Source organism: Pygoscelis adeliae, unplaced genomic scaffold, assembly GCF_000699105.1.
Source record: "Pygoscelis adeliae isolate BGI_AS28 unplaced genomic scaffold, ASM69910v1 Scaffold172, whole genome shotgun sequence".
Lineage (NCBI taxonomy): Eukaryota > Metazoa > Chordata > Aves > Sphenisciformes > Spheniscidae > Pygoscelis > Pygoscelis adeliae.
The window spans coordinates 7,983,454-8,007,775 of record NW_008824338.1 but is presented as its reverse complement, the minus strand read 5'-3'; the positions used below and the strand labels follow the sequence as shown (position 1 = coordinate 8,007,775).

At 41.0% G+C, this 24,322-nt stretch overlaps 1 protein-coding gene across 1 annotated transcript in view; it reads left to right on the top strand.

Annotated features, from left to right (window-relative positions):
• Positions 1-2,695: 2,695 nt before the first annotated feature.
• Positions 2,696-24,322, top strand: part of ARID1B (AT rich interactive domain 1B (SWI1-like)) — a 37,244-nt gene continuing 15,617 nt past the window's right edge. The window contains exons 1-5 of the mRNA XM_009319127.1: positions 2,696-3,278; positions 4,022-4,180; positions 10,174-10,383; positions 13,831-14,035; positions 23,612-23,750. Of these exons, the coding sequence (XP_009317402.1) occupies positions 2,886-3,278; positions 4,022-4,180; positions 10,174-10,383; positions 13,831-14,035; positions 23,612-23,750 (1,106 nt within the window). The 5' untranslated portion in view covers positions 2,696-2,885. The remainder of the gene's footprint in view (positions 3,279-4,021; positions 4,181-10,173; positions 10,384-13,830; positions 14,036-23,611; positions 23,751-24,322) is intronic.

Below are 24,322 nucleotides of genomic sequence, written 5' to 3'. Positions count from 1 at the left end.
AAAGAGAAAAGCAATGTTTGTGTATTGCCTCTCCTGCGGTATTTCATCATCTTCTGGGACTGATAGAGCAGCCTTTAGCAAAAAAAGAATACTTTGCTGCAGTTTTACTCGTGTCAATATCTGCTTCTGAGTACATTAAATTCAGTGTGGAATAGTTAATTCAGGACTGTGACCCATACTTGCTGTTTGAAATCATTCTAGCTCTTAAATTCTTATAATAAGCCAGAGGCTAGTACTTGAAACCTGTTCACAGTACGCTACAACACTTTTTGAGTCAAGATTGCCCTGTTATCCTCCTCTCTAAAATGTTTTATCCTTTGGTCTGCACTTCACACGCAGAATTATTAGTACCTGTGTAGAAAGAGACCGTGTCTTATTTTAGCAGTTTCGTGACAATAACAGTATTTCACTGCTCAGAAAGGGTCAAAACAATGTTCTCGCCATACCACTTTGCTAAAAAAAGTGAAGGAATGTCTGTTTGCAAATCGCTGGAGAGTACGTTTGCAAGAAGTTATGAAACAGCATTTCAGCAGAGGGTAGAAAAGTAGCTGTGGAAACATCTTAGGTAAAAGCTATAGGGAAACTAGACAGCCTTGCAATTCACTAGCAAAATCCTTGCAGTTCTCCTCTTACAGGTAGAAAGAAAGGGTGTAGATGAAGTAAATAATTTAGAACAAAAAGTGAAACAGAATTTGGGAAACTTTATTATTTTTTTCATAATTGCCTCCAACTCCTGATAGTTATATTTGCATATGCCAACAAGAAATATTCAAAAGCCAAAATGAATCAGTATTTTTACATTTCTAAACATGATTAGTACAGTCAGAATACATGTGGTAATTTGCAGACTAGAGTTACTTGCCCTTTACATGAGGTGTTAACTTAAACCTCTCTGGAAAAGAGATTTTATAAAGGAATTATGATGCAAACAGGACTACCAGAAGTGGGCACAATTATTATATCCTTTGTAGTAGAACTAGTGTGCCAACCTAGCTAACAGTGAGATATCAGCAGAGGATTTAGCCATGCAGAATTCTGGTGAAGAAGCGTGATTGTTAACTTTGCTTTGTTTGACCTCTCTAAAATTGCTTTAGAGGAGAAGGGTCATCGTTGGTTGCTTTGAAACTAAAACTAAGACTTCTTCTTTAGCGCTTTCACAGCATGAAATGTGTTAACTGTTAAAATGGGTTTTGTATAACAGTTCTGCATCCCAGTTTGAAACCAGACTGTGGCATACGTTTGACCATTTTGTAAATACATTTTTAAAAAATCTCTAAAAGAAAAATAACTTTTTTTTTAACTGTGGAATTCAAAACTAAAATGTGTTAGGCTGCCATCCTTCACTTCATAATGGTCACAAGCTGCCCCAGCTCCTCAAACGGAGTATAAGGGCAAAATGCATACAAATCAAACGCTTAGTGGATGCTGGCTTCCCAGTATCATATTGCTTGGCTGTTTTGTTGAGGTTTCACACACATACATAAAAATAACAGCATTTTTAGCTGATCCCAATAGATTTTTCTCTGCAGCTGCATCACTTGAAAAAGGCTTTTTGTTCCAATTCTTGAAGTCTTAAGTATTGCAAGTAATTTTTTTTTTTTTTTAATCTCAATTATGATTTATGTGTTGTGATGACTTTAAGGGCTTGATTGGGCTACAAATGTGCTTTGAAAAAACAAGAAAATGTGCCCATGAAAAACACCGGCAGTTCAAAGCTGAATATTGAGCACAGAGTTGTAAACTCACATGGCACATGGCTGGGTAGGTTTTTTTGGCAGACCCATAGTCTCAACCTGCAGTGATGCTAAAGATATTAGCAAATTAGCACTGCAAAGCTTGCCAGCGTATTCGCCAGAGTCCTGCTCATGCTCTCACTGCTGTAATTAAAACTAATTATTTTCTAAAACATAGTAATACATGAGTATGTGCAATAATCATTTTGTAGTGGGCAATCTGTGAAGTATTTTTAAAGCTTATTTTCCCCCTCCTCTCTTTGGCTTGCTATGCAGTGTGCCTGCTGCCTAGTGCGAGCCAGCATTGTCATTTTGCAGAGAGGCACGCTAGTCTGGTCATGATCAGATTTTTTTTTTTTTTTTAAACAATGATGCTTTGCTGATTCTTAAAATTTGTAAGTTTGGGATATGTATTTTTTCCTTTTTATTGCCTCGTAGGTTATTCTATCCTATGTTTTTCTTAGCTCAGATCCTTCTTTGAAAGAAGGGCATGAGGGGGAGAAAAAAGGGAGAGGAAGGGAAGATATCTTATCCAGTCTTCCGTAAGTGCTGTGCACATGGTTTTCCGCAGGGAAAGAATCACCTGGTGTCTTGCTGTTGTTCCGTGGTTATTTGCATTGATTCAATGTCGTGGCACCTCCTGATCCGCCCAGTATTTTCTGTCTATTTATCTGAATGTTTCTCCTTGCATCTTTCTAGAAATCCAGGAACCCAGCAGCTCTGCAGCAATAATGCTGTACTGAGCACTTGCATCTTCAAATAAAAAAACCCCTTAAACTCCTCGCACCCCAGGGGAGCAACTGCGTGCCATTATCAGAGACAGACATTTGTGCGTTTGCTATAGTCCCACCTCATTTTGGCAGGAGGGGAAGAAGTTGAGTGCCGGTTCTCCAACAGAGTGGAGTTTACAGCTTGTAATTCTGTAGTTAAGGCTCACAGTGGCTGAGCCATTCGTACTAAAGTCGGTAGGGGCAGGAATTATCTGCTGAACACCAACATTAATCCAGACGTAATTGGGAAAGTCAGCCTTTTTCTCGGGTTCAACATTGCAAGCAAAATGCACATCATTTTCATTTACGTTTGTCTGTTGCTAAAGGGAAGGTGCAGTAGTTCTTAAAATAGACTATTGTTCTGTTAAAATGTAGTGGTCAAATGTGGACACAGTTGAAGACCACCAGCAGCATGAAGAATGAATTTTACTTTGTAAAGTCATCGTCGTTGTTGTTGCATGGTGCTCGTATTCTCGCCTCGTTCATTCTCTTTTATTTCCTCACTTCAACTGAAGAGGTTTCCAGGTTTCCAGACACTAGAATAACAGGACAGAGGTGGGATAACCTCTGCTTCACGTGGCACCACGATCTTGCAGCAGGAAGCGTGTTTTTTCTTACAAAGCCAAACATAGTCATGCTTAACTGTTTCTCCTGTTTTCGATTAGCACCTATGGGTCTTGCAGATATGATGACACCCGGTGAGTCCAAACTACCCCTTCCTCTCAAAGCAGATGGCAAAGAAGAAGGACCCCCCCAACCCGAGAGCAAGTCAAAGGTATTTACCACCTACGCACGTGGTGTTGTTTCAGCCCGCAGAAGTCTGCTGCGTTGTCCTTCATCTTCTGGTTTTGGCCTACCCACTCTGTTCTTTCCTGCATGCCTTTCCATTCACGTGCAATCTCTTTGTTTGTTTCTTTTCTTTTATTTTTTTTCTTTTTTCCTTCATTGTGTGGATCTGAAAGTTACTAGTTCTTACGGCATTTTAACTTGCGGGGGCAAAGCAACCCAAGCCAAAAGTTGCGTGGGGATTCGGCTGTGCCAGGTGGGTGGGAAAGAAGGGTCTTGCCTGGTTTCAATACTTGCAGCCATTTTTCTCTGCCTTCAGTTATAGCTTCCTGTTTTGGCCGCCTCAGCAGCAGCAACATACTTTAATATTTTGCTTTCCTGCCTTATTTGATAAAATAAGGTGAACAGCTTGGTTTTTTTCTTTCTTTCATAAGGGGAAACCCATGCTTAGCATTCCATGTGAGCTTGAAATAAGCATGGTGGCTTAGTGACTTTAGCCAAGCATCCAGCAAACTTTCCAAATTATACTAATTAACAATGTTGTTTTAATACCTTTTATATATATATATAAAAATATATTTATATATGTGTGTGTTTTCTGTATGTGTCTCTGTTTATATATATTTTATATATAAAAATTGGTCAGTCTGTTAAACTGGATGTATTTTTTTTGTTTTTAATAAAGTTTGCCCTGCCTTTGTCATATTTTTTTTTTTTATTCCTCTACCACAGGATAGCTACAGCTCTCAGGGTATTTCTCAGCCCCCAACCCCAGGCAACCTGCCAGTCCCTTCCCCAATGTCCCCAAGCTCTGCTAGCATCTCCTCATTTCATGGAGATGAAAGTGATAGCATTAGCAGCCCAGGCTGGCCAAAGACTCCATCAAGCCCTGTAAGTGGCTCTGGTTTTTTGGTTTTTGTTTATTTTTTTTGTAATTAATTATATTTTAATGCTTGCTTGTTTGTTTTGTAAATTCCTTTTCTTCATTATTTATCCACTAAACAGTTTTCTTTCTTTATAATACTGGGTACAAATTCTGCTCTCGGACACATGACTGTAAGTTCCACTGCCTGGCTTCAGTGGGGCCTGAGCATGCTTATCCAAGGGCAAAATTTGTCCCAACAGTACTTTGAAATAAGAAAGAGTAAAATTGCGTGCATCATGCAAGTGTGCTGTCTGGTAATACAGCAGTTGTTGTGAAGAAAACATCCTTCCTGTAATGCATCAGCTTCCAAGCATGCCGACTGTGTTGTTAAGGACAATTCCATTTCTGTTCCTGGGCCCAAACTCCTTCACACAACTGACTTCAGTCTGGTTGCTGCACTTGTCTTTGCTAGGATTATTTAGGAAAAAAAACCAAAACAAAACAAGAAATCTTCTCCCCTGTTGAAACTAAGATCCGTCAAAGTTTGAACTGTAGACTCAGCACCGTGAAAAAGCTGCCATGTATATTTCGGAAACGTTTTTCATTTTGAATTGTGTATTTGGAAATACAGTCATTAGGTTATCAGGGCAGTCTAAAACAAAATTGTTTCTGATTTCCTTCATTCCGTTATTTTGAAATAACCCAGATTGTGGGTAGAAAAAACCTGATGTGTGTATGTTTTTAGAAAACTATTTTTTAGATTAATAATGTTTAGTCATTCTCATACAGGTTGTAAAGAAAAACCTGAGAGAGATGCGTGGAGCTAAAAATAAATTTCATCATATGTATATCTATATATATACACACATAGAAAATCTATATACGTATATAGAAAAGAGAATGGAGATACAAGCAGATATGGCCTATGGGGAGCAAATGTCCACTTGGTCATTTTTGCTTTTTTTTTTTTTAAATTAGAAAAATAAATGTTGTTCCTCTTTTTTCTTTTTACCAAAAGTAGCGACAATCATAATTTCTCTCTAGAAAAATACTGCAATATATCTTTGTGAGGAATATGAAGGGTTTTTTCTGATGTTAATGTGCCCTTAAAATAGCAACAGTTCTTTGGTAACAACTTAATTTTCACAAAGTGATACGTTGTCTCAGGACAAACAGAGGAAGGCCAATTGGAGTGAAAAAGCTCTCCCCATCCAAAAACCAGACATCTAGTGAATGAATCCCCGGAGCGGAGGGGCAGCATGGCATGAAATGCACCACCTTAACGTTTTGATGTTTATTTGGCAGCGACTTTGAGTCTCAGAAGGCAGCTGGTGTTACTTGTTCCCACAAAGTCTCATCTTTTTCTTAACAGCATTTCTGAAAGAGTGGTACCAGAAACGGTGTTAGTTTTCTTTGTAGTCATGTTTTGGGTATTGCTTGTTTGGGCGGTTTTCTGGAGGAAAGCAAGAGAGTTACTGCACAGGCTGTCTAACACATCGAGTTCTTCCTCTGCAAGGCTACCAAATGATAACGCGTTCCTGAGCTCATTGCCTAAACTGCGTAACAAATCCTAGAGTCACTGTGAACATATGTGGAGGTTTTTCCATGTAAATATGACAAAGTATAGTGTTGGGGAAAAACAAATGGAGGAAGTTTGTGCTTTCAATTTCTTCTGAATGCCCCTCTGTCCAAATGCTGCTGCGTCTTTTGCTTCAGTTAGCTTCTTGGTACACAGATATGGATAAAGACGGTGCTTTGGAACGATAGAAAAATAAGTGCCGTAAATTAACTGATCGCTTTTTACCTATGAAGGCCAGTGTATTGGATAACTTCATCGACTTCAACAGCAGTCTGACATAGACTGGAACGATTGATTGCAGGCGTTTTGTTACCCTTGAGAACAGGCTGAATTTGTTCTTTAAATCCCAAAGCTGCTTCATGTGCTACAACTTCTCCATTCCAGCAGAGGATAAAAGCAAGGGTGAATAGTCTGTGATTCACTTCACAGCATCCCTGTGATCCTACTAAGTGGATCCTCTCTTTTCAGCAGTTTTATATGGAAGTGAGGCATGAGAAAACGGGGAGAAGGAATTGTTGGACATTATGCTTTGAGGGCTCTTTGGGTACATAGGTAAAAGAACACTTCCGTTATGCTGATTTTGCACGTAGTGTGCATCCCTCACAGTGGCGAGGTGGCTTTAAAATTCTTTACAAGAGAATTTGCAAGTGTGGGTGTGAACTATGCAGGCTCACTGGAACATGAATAAAACAGTAGGTTATGAAAACCCCATAAAATGCTGTTCGCTGTCCACAGGTACACATGAACGTGACAGTGAATACACTTGAATAGTACTGTGTCTCCATGGTGCTAGCTGTGAGGGGTCTGCAGAGTCCTTCGGGAGGAAATCTTGACAGAGGATTGTGTCCTGCAAAAGCCTCTGCCAGAGATTGGACTTTGGCCGTTTTTGCTGCCTGTGTTTACTACTCTGTTCTGTAGTAAAATAGGGCTACGTACTAAGTGTAATATTGGCAAATTCTTTATTGAAGTGGGGGACGTGAACCGTAGATAGTTTATAAATATAGATGCTTAGAGACATGTACAGAAACAACTACCCACTGCCTTAACGTGAAAAGAACTCCTACAGAAATTTGTGTTGCTCTGAAGGATTCTGCAGGTTCACCATACAAGAGTCTGTGTATAATACAGTTTTAATGGGTGGTAGGTGTATTGAAAATAAAGTATGGGGTTTGACAAATTTAATATGAGAATTGGCTTTGGTATCCACATACTTAGATGTGGGTTTTTTTAAATCACCTATTTAAACATGGCCAGTCATATCATGTAAAAGAGTGCTGGGGATTGAGGGCAGAGTAGGATACAACTAAATCAGTAAAGGTATGTGCCACAGGCTTGCACCAGCATTCTTTTATCACCAAAATGATCAACAGACTTAACAGAAGAAAAGCTCATGATCTGTATTCTTCCAGCGTTGCCTGGCATGCGCTCATTTTAGTTAACAATCTGCTAAGGGGATCATTTTGTAATAAACCCTTATTTTCTGAGGGTTAACATTTACCTATAGGCAAATTTAGGCTTCCAGCTGAACCTGCCCATGTGGAACTGAAGTTTGTTTGTGTGTAGACTAGCTTGCACACATCTGTCATTTTTAAATGTTTACATTTATAAAAATAGAGAAGAGAAAAAGATCTTTACTCTTGAGGAATAGCATTCTTCCCTCCAGTGCATTCTTCTAAAGTTAACATTTCATTTTAGAAGAAAATTGCACCCATTTTACAACGCGTGACAACCTGAAAGCTCACACAGTAAGAAACATTTCTTACCTTCTGTAAGCTGTGAAAAGTTTTCAGATTATACTGTCATTTTAGAGCCTGCTGCCACACTGCTGAAAAGCAGCATCATTTGAGACATACAGCAGAAAAACCCAGAATGAAAAATTCTTAACCGGTTTCCATTCTGCTCTGAATCTGATTTGAAAAAGAGAATCTTACCATATAAAAATGAAAACGTAAAACTGGTAAATCTGAACATTCTTAATCGCGAACTACCGTAAAAGTGAAATAGAAACTATTTTGTTGCCTCATATGTTAGAATATAAGCACATACAAAATTTGCTGGGTAAAAGCTGAAATTTCCCACCTTCATTTTTGTGAGTTCTGTGGCATCATAAGTGTCATTAAAATTAATGCTGATGAGCAGTACAGTAACTTTGTTCTTACTGCAGTTGGTAGTGGGGTAGCTTCAGTTTATTCAGCTGTTCGAGCCTATGTGATCATGTATCTGTTCTCACTACAAAATCAAATTAGTAGCAACATAACTTGCCTACTTCCCTCTTTCCACCCACCCCCAAAAAAAATCTTTGACAAAGTATATTTGTTGAAAAGAGTTAAACTGATTTTCTTAAAACGCCCAGATACATAGCAGGTGATGCTGAGAGTAAACTGGTTGCCATTACAGAATCAGTTTGTGCGTTCATTGCATAATCTGCAGGACTCACGTCAAAGTACTTTCCTGCCAGCCACTTAGTATTAGTAAAACAAATTCAGCCTTGACTCTGATTTCAGTAGGAGTTGTAACACAACTGAATCTGGCTCAAGTAAATTCAGGAGCGCGCCTCATTTCTAAGTAAGAAAGGTAATAATATCTGTCTGGAGGAAGGACTGCTGCAAAGAAGTTACAGTATCAGGAAGCAAGGCAGAAAACTTTACAGGAGGCTATTTATTTAATTAAAATGAGTATCTGTTCACTGGAAAGAACAGCAATGGCTCATGGAACTGCTGGGTCACCCCCCTTGGCTTCACGTTTCTTTTCTCCTGGCTCTCCTCCAGCGTTGCCAAGTTTCAGCTAATGGCTGGAGGGAGATACAGAGCCTGTCATATTTTCCAGGCTAACGTGCAAGATGAATGGTGGCAATGCTTTTAAAATCATTGGCAGGTGGATGCTTCCCCACTGCATCTTTCCTGGTGTTGAGTGCCAGTCCTCACCAGTCCTGTGTGGGGACACGGACGAAGTGGGTGGTTCTGTAGCATCCGGGAGGTACAGCTAGGGTCTTCTTTAGAGATGTTCAACTAGAAATGAGTTCCTGTTTACTTCAGAATAGTGCAGTCTCCTGTTCAAAGTAAGGGAAAGGCAAAGGAGGGAAAGGGTGATTGACTAGATGAGTGGAAAGAAGTGTCTACTGCAGTCAACAACCAAGTTTAGGATTTTATTATACAGACATAAAGGATATGTTTCCCTTCATATATTTGGCTCCTTTCCCAAAGCTTTATATCAATCTCTCTGCCTTGTGTTTAATTCTGAACCACTCCCATCTTCCACTGCTGTGCAAATCACTTCACCTTCTGCAAGCAGGAGAGTCTTCCTGCAGTAGCAGCAGCCCCTCTCTGCTGTTAGATCAGAGGGAGCTCGGATAGGGTGTAGTCCATCCACACATGGCACAGAGCCCAGCTCAAAGGGTTATATTGCACAGAAAAGCTAACGGTGAGAAGTTACAGCTTGTGTAGCAGCCTCAGTGCTTTCTGCCATCTCCACATAGACAAGAAAAGGGCATCAAGATAACATGAGCTTTCATTAGCTGTAAAGCCCAAATAGCAGCAGGAAAACAGGTTCACTCCTGCATTTCTGCCACTTGAGAAGGAATTCTGCTCTTTCCACCTCGTTCACTTTTCCTGCTGGTGGTTCAGCTCTGATTGCTGTGCATCCCTGGTTTTCCCCGGGTCATAATACACATTTTCTTTGCAAGGTAGGACAAGTGAGATGGCTATTTTCTGCCCTCTTTCAAGGGAGGAGAGTAGTAGTTATTCATAAACATTATTGGCTCAGGCAGCTAATTGGCAGTTCAGAAAGAGTATTGCCACCAATCTCCTTGTACTGTAGGCTCTCTTGCTCATCTTGCTTTTTGGCCAGGGGTGGTGTGAAGAGGTAGTAAAGCATAACCATTTGTGACTCTCTAAAGAGAGTACTACTCCTCAGTGTACTAGTTTGCCGTGATTCACGCCTTAGGCCACTTCTGTGCAATTCCTGTTCTGCAGGAACGCTTTCAGGTTTTCTAGCCCCTTACTGGGCGCAAAGGGGAGAGGGTTGATTTGGTTTGGTTTTAGGATTATGTAAACTTGTGTGGGACAAACTTGTTTTTAATTTTACCCAAATTAAATTGAGATTACTTTGAGATAAGTGGATGAGAAGCACTATGTGAGAGCTACCTCTTCTTAAAATGACATGAGGCAACATCAGAAACTTGCCTTCTGGGATCCAAAGTTCAGATCAGTGAAAGAAATATGAAAATGGGGAGTTTGGGCCCTTTATTTAAAAAGCTGAATTTTCCGTATATGGACAGAATGTACTGTTTGTGCCTGAACTAGTAGCCTTCATTCCTGACTGTTGTGTGATAGCTTTAGTTTGTTTGACATCTTCTCTTTTTCAATGTTGTGAGTTTCTTACTTTCTTTTCCCTCCCCCTCCCACCCTTCCCCCAACTTTTTTTTTTCTTCTTGCGATTTAGAAATCAAGTTCCTCTACCACAACTGGAGAGAAGATCACAAAAGTCTATGAACTAGGAAACGAGCCGGAGCGCAAGATGTGGGTGGATCGGTACCTCACGTTCATGGAGGAGAGGGGCACGCCCGTGGCCAGTCTGCCAGCTGTGGGCAAGAAGCCCCTGGACCTGTTCAGGCTCTATGTCTGCGTCAAAGAGATTGGAGGTTTAGCACAGGTGAGAAGTGCTTGAAAGTGAACCTTTTGAAAAGGCGATAGGCATTTTTTTCTAGAGTATTTCCTGCTGGTTGCACCATTACATTTTCAGCCCTGACAACATTGTTGAAGAAAATAGTTTCGTGCTTTAGTATTTGTCTGGAGTTCATTTTGGGCTGCATAATTGCCCTAAAACTGTACAGTTTGACTCAAGATTGACCATTGCTATAGACAGATGAAATTGTTACCTGTTATGGGGAATCCAGTAATGCCACTAAGAGAAGAGAAGAGGAAAAGGCCATTGGATCAAAGTAAGAAGAAACAAACACATGCTAGAGCTGAAAGGAAAAGGAGATTTTGAAATCCATCCTTCACAGATAGGGATACTGCCTCTAGGACGAATCAATTCATCTCTCCAGAGAAGTGGCAGATATGTTCTCGAAACACAGTCCTTCATCCCAAACCTTTCATCTCTGAGTGTCTCTGTACGGTACATTTGTTTCTTAGACACGGACTGTGCTTTCCCTGTGTTTGGAAAATGCTTACAGGATGTTTTGGGCTGCCTTACAAACGTCATGATTACAAGGAAAAGGTGAATTACTTAATTGAGATGAAGGAAAATGAAAGCAGGAAGAGCTGAGAATAAAAAAGTCACAGATAGGAGAGAGAAGCTTTGGTTTGCTTTCTCACCAGTTAACTGGAAGTTTTGCAAAAGGATGTTTGGAAATTACTTGTGAGTTCTGTAAGACTGGCCACCACAGAGCAAAACTATATTGTTTCATTGTCTAGCACCATCAAAAGGGAAAGCAGGAGAAAATGGTCAGCATTTTCAGCCTTAGATTTGGTATTCAAAGTCATCTGTCCTTGCCTGGTGCTTTTACAAAGCATCCCGTGCATCTAGGGGATCACTCTGGCTAGCTGCTAGAAGCTACTGTGAAGTGCTGAGACCCATAATTTCAGTGGATTTAAGAACGTTTGTGGATGTTCAGTACTTTGCAAGATGAGGTCTTAAACATGGCTATGCAGATACATACGTATATGCAATATTTAACACAAAATAGATAATATTCAATATTTAGATATAATTTTACACTAATTACAAAATCTGAACTCAAAAACATGGCAAACAAATTAGATCCTCAGAAAGAGAGCACATTTTAATCATCTGTGATTAGTTCAAGAAGGAAATGTCCAACATCAATTAGTACCATTTGCAATGCTATTTTGAATAGTGCACCTCACAACATAGGATTTGACTACTGAATTAGATCATTGGCCCTTCAAGTCCAGAGATTTTAGCTATTCCTGTTATTAAAGGAAGGCAGAGAAACCTAATACAGTTCACCTTGCCAGTTGTTAAATGCTGTATATGGGTAAGAGATGTTATCCTGACATTTCTAGTGATCAGCTCATGCCCCCCAGCATCATAAAGATTTGATTACTTTTAGCTCAGTAACTTTATTACAGGTAAATCGTGTCATGCAGCTGCTCTGCCTCATACAGCGTGATTGTGCCCATAGTATGACTCTTAGCATCAAAAATTAAGCAAGATGGGGGCAGATGGGATATTCTAGAAAGTCATTCATGTTTGCTTATTATGGAAATTTATTTTATTTTGGGACACTCAGTGTTGATTTGCAGTGACAGACATTATGCATGGCCAAAGCATAGATGGTGTTCACTTAGACTGATTTTTGAAAGAGCTTGAGTTACAAACGTGTGTGCTTCAGTACTGGTAAAAATTGACGCTGAAAGTAAAGGCTCCTGGTTTTGCTGGTGTGCCCACATGAATGATCACCGTGTTTATCTGTTTGGGGCTACTGAGAGGTGCAGAACTTTGCTTGCTGAGGTTTATTTAAATGCATCTGTGTGATGCCCTCCTAAAAAGCTGTTGCTCCAACTGCTGCACTCCACATCTCATGATTCTGCCCCGAGAGTGACAGGGAGTGGAGCTGTGCAGCAGCGGTGCATATTCTCTGTCCAAATAGTTGCAGTTGATGGGGTCCCAACATGAACAGACCAGCTGTTGGCAGTCGTCTTTTAAATGCCAATATACTGGGCATTTAGGCATGAATGTTTCTGTTTGCATTATGCAATGTGTTCATTACACACCACTTAGCTATAAGTCAGTAGGCACAAAGGGCTGTGTAGCTGGATTTCAAGCCTCAACAAGGGCAGTTTATGAAAATCTCTTCTCCTTGAACCTCCTGGGTTCTTGCAGGATGTACCAGAAAAATAGAAACACTTCACATAGCCATGCCAACCTGCTTGCTATTAATGCTATCCCCAAAAGATCTTTGCTGACTGGCAGCAGTTACAGTGTTATTAAACACCGCGAGAAACGTAAGAAATGCTTCCTTTGCTGGCACGAAGGCTTAGGAACAGTATGGCTAAGGATAACCTTTGTAGCTATACAAGTTAAGTTCGAGTCATTAAAATCTCAGGCCTCAGGGCAAGTAGAAGTCATCGTGGCACACAAGAATCAGGATTCGTCCCCAACAAAAGCTAAGATGTTCAGCCATGTAAAGCCCATTTATTTCAGTGCTGCCTCCCCTCCTTGGATCATACCTAGCAATTGCACAGGTGGTTGAATGAAGTCTGAGGCATCAGGTATTACAGCAAAAACAACTGGCCGTTGTGAGTGGTACAGCTGAGCGAGCCAGTGGCATCATCCAGGATGACAAATGAACTTCGCTGTTATTACAGATCAGCTGTGTTTGAGGAACTCATGAACAGAGTCTTTCAATATTCTCAGCCTTACACTGCAAACAAGACTGGCAGTGGAGTTGTGCAGTCAGCACTGTAATACAGAGTATTGCTGGACTAGCCCTGTGTGTTTGAAGTCTGCCTTAATTAATTAAGGGGCCTCGCTTCACTCTGCCTCTCATCTAGCCAAAGGATCATTGATCTGTCCCTGCAAGATGCCCTAAAGTGAAAGGACTTGAACCAGGAATTACCGGCTGAAGTGTTTGACAGCTGGTGGCTGTTCTGGAGAAAAATTTATTTTTCATATCAGTGCTGAAACACTTAAATTGCAGAATAATGCTGTTATTGCTTTCTGAATTAGTTTTTAGAAGCTGCTTTTTAATTAGAATGGGGTGGGTGTGGGTGGGTGTCGGAGAGAGGGAGAACGAGCGTGCGTTTGCTTGGAGATGGATTGCTAACGGAAGAGCATAGGCCCTGGAAGAGTGCAAGGCATTTAAAAGATGCACCATGCAGAAGACTCTCCACAAGCAAAGCTTTTTACATAGCTATCAGCAGGTTCCTTAGTGGTTTTATAACTGTAAATGCTGCCTATGCATTACTGCGTGTGGGAGTAATGAGCATTACCTAAAAGAGGAAAATAAAAAAAGTAAACCAAGACGTTACGTGCTTTTTTTTTTTTTTGCCTTTCCCCCCCCCCTTTTTTGTCTCCTGACTTAAACAAACCACTTTGCTGCAAACCAATTTATGCCGTTCATTTTGCTAGGTTAATAAAAACAAGAAGTGGCGTGAGCTGGCAACCACCTTGAACGTTGGTACTTCGAGCAGCGCAGCCAGCTCCCTGAAAAAACAATACATTCAGTACCTGTTTGCCTTCGAGTGCAAGATTGAGCGAGGGGAGGAGCCCCCTCCAGAAGTCTTCAGCACGGGAGATACTAAGAAACAACCTAAGATTCAGCCGCCATCTCCTGGTAAGTCAAAAAAACTGCAGCCTCTTACACAACCATTTTTTGAACGCAAAAGATACTCGCTAGGTTGCAGTTTATGCATTTAGAATGCTGGACAAGCAACAAAGATAAATATGTTGTTGGCATCTTGTTTTCAAACTTGGAGCTAGCGCCTGAGTCAAGTCAGATTTAACTCTGAAGGGCCATCCGCAGTCATGTGTCTAGTTTGTCATTGCTCACTCTAACATATAAAGACGCGTGCGCCAGCATACCCTTAATATTCAGAGTTACATTAGCATAGTAAAAAGAACAGCATTCTGCACGGATGTGCTTGCGCTGTAAGACACGAGGCAGCCAGCACTAAAAGGAGCGCCCATTTGTCTAAAGAGCAGATTCTGGTACTTGCACTTTACTTGGTACGACTCTGAAGCTGCATTTTTAACGCAAGTATTGGTCAGTAAAGCTCCAGCTGGAGTCAGGATGGCAGATGCTGGACTGATCAGTGGGTCTCAGATGGTTGCTCTGATACAGCTCATGTTCAATGTGTGGCAGATGGAGAGAGTTGAGAGTATGGTGTATCCCCACCGCCAGACCTCGTAGTTTGGAGGCACGCTCTCTGTTCTTTTGCTGCTAATCCTGTATGTCAGATAAGTCGTTAGAATCACTGTCTTTATCTTCTCGTCTGAAAAACTGGAACTGGAAATGCTTGATTTTGGCTGTTCTTTTTGCATGTACAGTGTGGTGTTTGAAACTATGCTGTTTTCTTTCTAAATTAATTCAGCTTAAGACTCTCAAGATTGGATAGTCATGAGTGATAATTCAAGGCAGGAAAATTCTTCAGTCGTAACATTTTAAGTACATAGGAAAAGGTGTAGTAAGTATTAGTCTATGGTGCTGACTTCTGGACTACACATGGAAGAGAAAATATTTCCTTTGATTTGCCGGTGATTAGGCTTTTCTGACCAACAAAATAATTCTGTTAATACCTACCTTCACAATTACCGTTAGGCAGACCACCGCCTTTTGCTGCCAAGCGAATATAATTCCTGGAATGTTTACAGCAGTTTCCTGCATTAGAAGGCAGTATTAGGAAAGTATTAAATACCTTAATTTCTGTTAGCGCAGTTCACTGGTTGAAAATGGGAAGTGGTGAGTCGGAACCCAGCAAGCTCTCCAGGCAGTTTGCAGGCTGCGTGGCTCCAGTTTGACAATTCCTTTCGTGGCTACCAGAAAATTGCAAAGACCTTTATAATGATATAATACAGTTCTAGCTTTTACCAGATCATTTGTTATGATAGTGCTTTGTCAGTACAGAAAAAGATAAAGGCGATAAGGCTTAAATCTTTTTCAGCCTGATGTATTCAGTGTAAGGATTTGGGGGAGTTAAAGTCTTCCTAGGTACATCTCTTTGTGTAATACCTTAAATACTTCCTCCACCTTGTTAACGCGTAGGGTTATCAGGTACCCAGTGCTGATTATTTAATAGAGAAGATAACTAGGTTACTTTGCAAGGCAAGTTTAGAAGATGGGGAAAAATACTTGGTACTAGAAGTGAAGCCTATAGTCCAAATGTTTGTCTGTCTGAAATGAGCATAGAGTGTCCTGAATGTGCACCACTGCAAAAAAATAAAAGATGTTGGACGTGCCCGTCACCTCCTGAGAAGGCTGGTAAGGGGAGCTGAAACTGTTAGACTTGTTAAGGAAGGTGAAGAGGAAATTCATCTGTTTATAAAACTAAACAGCAATACTGAAAATTAAAGAGTATTTTGCTTTGCTCTCTCCTCCCTTACTCCTCCCCTCCAACACTGCTCTCAGTAGTTGGTTCAGGGATGATCACCGTAAATTGGCTGAATTTTGAGATGAAGATTTGTTATTTAAATACGTAAACCTGAAACAAAGGAATAGAAATGTCAGACGTACCACTTTTAGAGGGTCCTTTTGCATCGTGACGCCACAGATGAAAATGGCAAAGTCCAAGTTTAAATTTATCATAACATTCAAGCAAGCTGTCTATGAGGAGAACTGAAACTATTTTTCTAAAATAAAAACACAGCAGGACACAGAGACTATAAGAGGGGGAAGCAAGCAAAGATCTCAAGGTTTGTTTTGCTGGCAAGAAAAGAGCTTGTGTCACTGAATGGACTGCACTTCTGTATGGAGAAAGGCTTTCCCAGTGTGCATCAGCTTTAGTACATGAAATCCCGCTGAGGTATAGATGCTGCAGAGAGTACAAGCCTGTTCTCTTTAAGAGTCAGCTTTTTTCCTTGCTCCTTTTCCTTTAGTATATAACAACATTAACATTTTAACTGCACAAAAGAAGCAGAGTTGTAGATGTACTTTAGATAATCTGTTACTCTTTGGCATTCAGAGGAAACGGGAGCCCAATACAACAAGAAACAAGTAGCCTCCAAAGGTCCTTGCTTGAACCATTAGCCTCTGTTGTGCAGTTAGCTCAGTGTAGGCAGAGCCACTTCGAAGCCAAATCCATTTGCAGAGAACTAGTTACAGTACTAGGGCTGAAGTTAATTCTGATAAAAAAGCAGGGGGACTTGTCCCAGAGAGGAGGGTGTTGTATTTTGTCCAATTCTAACCAGCTGATGCTATGAAATCAGGGTCATGAGAGTTTAAAAATCAGCTTATCTTCATAAAACTCTTAACACTTAAGTATTTCAATTGCTCATAAGAATATATAGAGAATATATGTAAGAATATATAGGGACTGGCAGCCGCCTTGGTACAGAGAAGAATTCAGTTCCGATGTTGATGTAGTTCCCAGGTAGATGTTGTGCGAGGTGGGAGCACGGTGACACGTAGTTCAGAGCAAATCAGTTGTCGCAGATGTCCTGCATCCAGGGGGTGATTATGTGACTGCCTCACGGAACAATGCGATCATAGAGGGGACGCTAGGAAACACAGTGCAACAGCCACAGTGAGGAGATTCCCGTAGAAGAGCCCGGTCAGGGAGAGGGTGCGACGTGTAAGTCAAATTTATGGGACTGGAAGGCAGTGATCTGGGTCCATGTGTTAGTCCATTTGCTTGTAGCACTGTATTTGGGATTCTCCCATCACTTTTGTTTTTTACAACATCATTAATAAGGTAAATGGTGTGTAAAGGAGTGAATAATTTAGTGCTATGTGCAGTACAATTCAGGATAGTGTCAGCAATTATAAAAATTTGAAAAAAGGAGTGAGGGTAGAGCAGCAAAGTGACAGCCTGGTTGGCTTTGTTCAGTAGAGGTTTGCACAGTTGCCAAGGTGTTAGGGGTAGGATTACCTGCCTATTTGAATAAATGTTCTGGCTTCATGCTACTGTCAGAGCTTCTTCTGTTCTTTCGTAAAACTCGCAGGGAGAGGTGGGGGCCTGAATGTGTTTTATTGTGGCTTGCACTCCTCTGAGGCTGTGCAAGTTGGAGACATGCTTGTGGTAGGCTGAGGCCTTTGTATCACAGCTTAAATCTGTCTGGGTCAGATAATGCCGTCAGCAGTGAAGACCAGCAGCAGATGCCTAATGACAGGCTAGCTATTAGAGGACCCCTGTTGGCCTTATGTCCTGATTGTTGGGTCCGTGCCAAGGTCCGTGCCAACTGTTGACTGCTCTTCCGCTGCACAGAAAATCCCTTATAGAGAGAGAGGCATTGTAGGTCTCCGTACACATCCTTCTAGGACTCCAGGGCTTTCCAGAAGTGGGTGCAAAGACAAAATGCTCTTCCTGCCATGCGTATTTGATATTTTTGACCAAAATATGCACAAAGTATGTGACAAGTTCTAAACTGAAAGTAATTCTGGGGGCCGTTATGCTAAGCACTAATGGGTGCTGGAGAACAAATTTCTAAAAAGCATCAGCGTGAAGCAGTTATTTTCCATTGCTGTACTCTGGCACTGTAAATTCTTAGCTGCAGTATGCGGTTATGTATGCATGACTCTCAAAATTACAGACTGAGCGGTTTATCCTACACTGAATGAACAGGATGGCCACAGTGGTACAGCTGAGGATGCTCCTGAGTAACGCTGAGCAGCTGGCCCTGATGTCAACAGAGATTTCATTACAGCAAACCTGGAAAATTGTGCGCGTGTGTTGGAAAGAGGGAGCAGAGCGCGCCAAGAGTGTGTTCCCTGCGTTTCCTTGGCAGCAGAGAAACAAGACTTGGGGAGGGGAATGGCGGGGGGGACGCAACACACCACCACACGACACAGCCATTCAATGAGTGCGTCTGTAACCAAACCCATCCGTCTCTGCTGGCGGGTGGCTGACTGAAGTGCTATTATTAGCAGGCAGGTGATGTCATGGAGCGTGTCATGAGACCAGCCAGGGAATCCCCACGGAAGATGGATGGGCGAGGGGTCGGGAGGGGTGGACGGGGGGACAGACAGAGGTGCCCCCATGCTTGCACCCGCGCCCACCTCGGGGGGGGGCCCTGCTGCAGCCAGCGGCCCCCAGCCCAGCCTAACTAGGGCACTGGCTTCGTGCTGTGTAAATTATCTTCCCAGCGTGGCGGCTGGCTGTTCACTCTGAAGTATGTGAATGTACTTAACCTTCAGTAACCTTTCCATTGTTTACTTTAGAGTATACATTTGTAGCTTCTGGCAAAAGGTAGGGATATCCTAGAGAGCATGTCAGGCCTCATATTAATGGAGTTTCAAGACCTTGCATTCTTCTTTTTCTTTTTTTTTTTCCTGAAGGGAAAAAATTGCTGGCAAGAGAAAGATTTTTTTTTTTTTTTATTAACTGCATATTTCTGTTCTGGTAAATAAAGGGTCTTTCCTGAAAGCAGTACTTACTGCCGTGCAGGCTTTGCAAGGAAAAAGCCATGCCGGTGCTATAATTCCATGCTGCCAAGAATAACGCGTGCCGTTGAGTGAACTGTGGAAGAGTTTGTAGGACCTCACCTTCTCACTGACAGAGATGCTCATTTTATTTCATTTTGGATGGCTTCTCTATTGTTAAAAGCATATTCTTACAAATCCGTTATGACACTTGAAAGACAAGCATTGCTTAGACGTGGACATGAGATGAAGAACTCAGTAGCTGTGTACACACAGGTTTTTTGCTGGACATCCCCAAGTCAGCTGCGTAATCATGTAAGCAGAGATTACCTATTCTAAAAGAACATTGTTGTTTGTCTTCCTTCTTAGTTCTGTGTTTAATACTGAAGCTTATGAAGCACTTTAAAAGATACGGTTTATATTTCAGGATGTCCACAATCAAAATTAAACATCTACCATAATAAAAACCCTGCAAGGATAGATGTAAAGAATTCAGAGAGCAGCTTAGCAAATAGAAAATTTTAAGGTGAAACATGAAAAAGGAATATGGTACTTTCTTACAGAGAAGAGGGTTGTTTTCATATTCTTTAATTAGAAGGCATTGCTAATAGCAATGTGTGTGAAATATATGTGTGAGAGAATGTAACTAGTTTGCATTTAACGTGTGTGCAGGCAGGCACCTGTGTGCACATACTATATCCAAAAACTGTTTGAAGTATATTGCTTTGATGCAAAGTCAAGTACTCAAAGGTTAGGAAATGCCAAAAGTGAGATACAGTCTCCGCAACCTTAATTATGTTTCCTTGCGTATATACAGTTCAATACACTCTTAATTACGCAGTCACATTGACATTTTTTCCATGAAATGTCTGTGTCATTCAGTGCACAGAATAAACAGTGCTCAGTGAATGAGGAGCTATTCAGTGTTTTGTGTTATCCTCACTTTTCAGTACACAGCCCTTACTTGTGCCACAGTTTTCAACCAGACTCAGACGGAGCTATAAATTTACTCCTTGTTTTTTTCTCGTCTTCACTACAACTGTGTTTGAGGGCTTTAAAAAGTATTAATCAGTCTTTGCAATACCCATCTGAGAGGGAAAGTAGTATGATTCCCATTCTACAGAAGAGGAACTGGGGTACCAAAAAATTTACAACATGAGTATCCGCTATTTCTAAGTTTTGCCACGTATAGCCCTTTATATCATCTCATCTGTTGCCCTACATGTTCTGCACAGCTGGAAAACAGCGTCTCTAAACAGACTCTCTGAGAAAAGGAACACACATCTAAGAACCTCTTGCGCAAGATTTAATTTCACTCGTATGCCCGGTATTGGGCTCTTCCCAGTATTGAACTCTCTGTCTCTTCATCCAGCCACTTACGGTTCTTTCCCTGTACTTTAACTCTCATCAGGTACGTTTTCTGGGCTTGCTTAGTGTTTCCTGTTGTGTAGCACCATGTCCATGCAACTTCAGACTTCTCAGATTCTAATCTGATCTCAGCAGCATGTGTATCTCCTTTCCAGATTCCCAGTCCCCTTGTCAATCTCCTTCTATTCTCCTTTTCTGTTGATGGTCAGAAACCCTGTTACCTTGCCTTTGCTTGCCAACCTCCAGTTGTAACCATGAGAGCTTGTGTGGGGTTGCTTCCTGGCTGTAGGTTTTCGTGCTCAGCTCCACATTCAAGACTGCCCAGACCAACCCAGGAGCTGAATTAGTGAGAGTCCTGCTCGCCCCGGCCTGAAATATGTAGAAACAGGACCTTCAGAAAACCAGGCAGTGAATGTATAGCAAGCTAATAATCTCTGCATATTAACAGGTATTTTTCACAAATTTATTTGACCAAATCCGAATAAACACTGGAACAGCAAGAGTACTTTCCCTGTCACAAGCACGTCCCCAGCATTACCACCAAGTCTCCAAGGGACCACTGGTGCTGTGTGTGAAAAAGGTGACCAAATATGTATTTGGCTCGGAAGACTCACAGAAAAGTATTTCTCTTTTGGGAACAACAGAAGAGGACCATATATTTTCAAAGGCATATTCTTAAAACAAGCTGGCCAGTTACAGCTGAAAATTTCCAAAACAAAATTAGCTTGAGGGTAATACCCATCAGGATGACTTCCTGATGATTGGCTGAAGCTTGGCAAAGGTACTGAAAATCACACCCTGCATGAGAAAGTTAAGTTGCTTAAAAAATTGTTCCTGCTCTACCAAGAGCAACCATTAAGCGTACATACTTGTCTTATTCTTTCTCAAGGAATGTGCTATTTACATTGATGCTATTACTAAAATATAGATGAACTATTCAGCGGCCTGTGAGTGTAGGACATAGAAAATTGTCTTTGCGGTTGCTTGTAGGTCATATCCACACTTGGGCTCTTCTTGGTAGCTGATGACCACCTAATCCAGAGATTGAAACACTTGCAGTCCCTATTTTGTAGAAGTGTCCCTGACCCAATGGAGGTCAAGAGCAAAGCGCATTAACAAAGCCGTACCAGAAACTTTGCACTGCTCAAGACAGCATTTGCCTTCCATTTTTTCAGCTGTTTATAAGCAGTCATTTAGAAAGGGGTGGGGGAAAAACAACCAACCCTATAACCACCACCCAGCAGATAGAAATTTGACTTGTAGCTTCTCCGTTGGATATCTTCTTTTTGCTGTTAAACCTTTCCTTATCTAAGAAGATTATATAAAACACATTGTTATTCGTAATAAAGATTGTATATTCGTGCAGCCCATAAATACTGAAAAAATACTTTACTTGTTTTCTTTAGGTTTAGTGTAGATATGAATTAAGTTCTTGCTCAGGTAGGATAGGGAAGAACTTAATTGCTGCTTAATAGTCCACCATAAGAGAAATGTGCAGGGCTAGGCAATACCCTGTTTTACAGTAAGTATATGGGTACACTAAGATGTTTACTTACATGGTTCTCATATAACAAGATGGTATGCGACAGTGTGTGGCTTAACTCGGAAATGCTTTCAAGCTTTTTAGAAGTAATTTAGAATTGTGTTTAAAGCTCAAGGGCAGGAGAATGATCCTGGCACACTCAGGGGTCATATACAAAGGGGTCGTTCTATGTGAACATGATGATTTTTTTTTTATTATCATATGGATTTGTTTCATAATAGCACTAAAGCCTTCAGTCAACTGTAGCATTAGTTGTTGCAAATGTTGTTACTGTATTAATGCAATCAGAGAGCTTTTCTTAAACTTTTTTGGAACCTCATTACTATGTGAGCGTAATCCAAACATGCCTCAGAAAGCTGAGGACAAGAACAATGTGGTCTACACAATGTGGATTTTACATATGCACTTGCTACTGAGACTGATTTCCAGATAGTGGAACATGTGTTACAGATATAAATGAAACACATATAAAAAAGGTGTTCTTCAGTTAAAAACAAGCTCTGCCTGTCAAGATGATGAGTGTTCTAGGATTCTGAGTCAATTATAAACTACTCTCTCTTTCACATACGGAAGAAAAACCCATACTGCTTGTTCCAATTTTCCAACTAACAGTAATTTATAAAGTTTTGTTAATTGGTTGTTGAACGTAGATAGTCAGGCACTATTAAATGCTTACATGACAGTTCATAAAAAAGAAGGACCTCTCAAGCCAAAGCCATGTCTTTCTGAGTCTGTTAGATTTGTGCATTTTTTCTGTTGGTAATTTTTTTTTCCCAATTGCATCGAAAGATTTCAGTCCTACAAGTTCTCCTTGGGTAGGATTTCTGCTGCAAGGCCAATCAGATACAAGGCTTAGACATTGTTACTAATCCCCACTTACTACCTTCTAAATCAGAAAGCTACTAGGGCAGATCTTTGGGGTTGGGGGGTGTTTCTCCTCAGTAGTCATAAGAAAATAGTAACTTCAGTGTCTACTTTAAAAGACTGGTCTGGATGTATTTCATCATGAGCTTATGTGATGTATTCATTTAATGCCCTTTATCACTGCTCAGTCTCATCGGAATAGAACAGTACACGCTTTTCTGCGCTTGTCGTATCAAGAATATAGCTATTTACCACGGTTAAGGAGGACAGGAGTGCAGGTACTCTATCGCTTTCTGAGATCTCAACACAGAAGTTTCTGCAGATGAAACAGATGCTTTGCAGAATTGACCTGGTCTTGTTACGTATGCTCTACAATGACCCTAACTACATTTTGTTAAGAAGCCCATTGCTATTTTTACAGTTTTATTAGGAGTGTTAGCTATAGCCTCCTGTTTCAATTCTGCTTTCAGTGATCGCTTTCTTCTTATCCCAGATCGCCTTTTGCATTTCCTAAATACAATCTTTTGCCATGCTGTCCCAAAGATGGCATTGGGTTGCAGCGTGCCGCTAATCATTTGCCATGTTTCACCATGGAAATGTCTGCCTTTTAGTGGTAAATGAAATTATGAATTTATATTAATATAGCAATTTAAATTTGTGAGGAAAAGCTTCTGGCTGAAATTTGCCTTATAAACGTATGTGCTGTGATAGTGATTATGTAAAGAAGCTGTGCCAAAGAACAACCTTCATTTACTCTGTTGTAAACTATAGACAATTAACTTTGTATCTCTGACCTCCGATTTAAATGGTCCTTCATCTAGATGTTTTCTATTCATGTTGCTTCAGGCAGCAGATTAAATTCATGGTTCTAGGAAAGATGACAGCTATTACTGCACAGCATATCCTGATCTCAGAGGATTTTGGGGAAGTTACAAAGTACTGAGATGCATGGTATAAGCAGGCTTATGGGGGAAAGAACCAGTTTCTCTCCTTGATGATTATTATTTCCACAGGAATTCGGCTGCTACCTTTTAATATTTCCTTTTTCTCTAATTTCCCAGCTAATTCTGGTTCCTTGCAAGGCCCACAGACTCCACAGTCTACTGGTAGTAATTCCATGACAGAAGTGCCAGGCGATTTGAAGCCCCCTACACCAGCATCAACACCTCATGGACAGATGACACCTATGCAGGGTGGCAGGTACGAAAAGGGCTTTGCTTCATTTTTTGTTGGGCTGTAGTTCTACAACAGTTTAAGCCAGTCTTTCCCTTTCCCAACTGCTCAGGCCCTCATCTGATTCTGTGGTGAACCGGTCAGAGCCTTAAAAGCGGCAGAAAATGATTTCTTTTTGGAGGGGAGGGAAAGGGAGGAAGGAGTAGGAGCTGCATTAGCTTTCTAAATACCAGAGGAGGATCAGACAAGCACCAGTGCAAAGGGTGTGAATATGTGAAGCGTGGGGAGGGAGGTGGAACCCAGCAGCACCAACTTAGAACCGCAACCTTCCTTTCCTTGCTTACCCTGTCCTCCTCTGGTATACAGGTCCAGACATTCATGCTCAGGAAAGAGGAATGTGTGATTTTAAGGTGTTACTTAAATTCAAATTACAAAAAGCGTATATAATAACAGTGGTTGAGATAGCAGAGGATTCAACTGAATGGACCAAAAGATCCCTTTCACTTCTATGTCCTGTAAGTCACACAGACCAGCTTAATCTGAAGTGAAGCCTTCTCACCATTCATTAAGGATCCTTAGCCCGATGAAGTCAAGCAAAA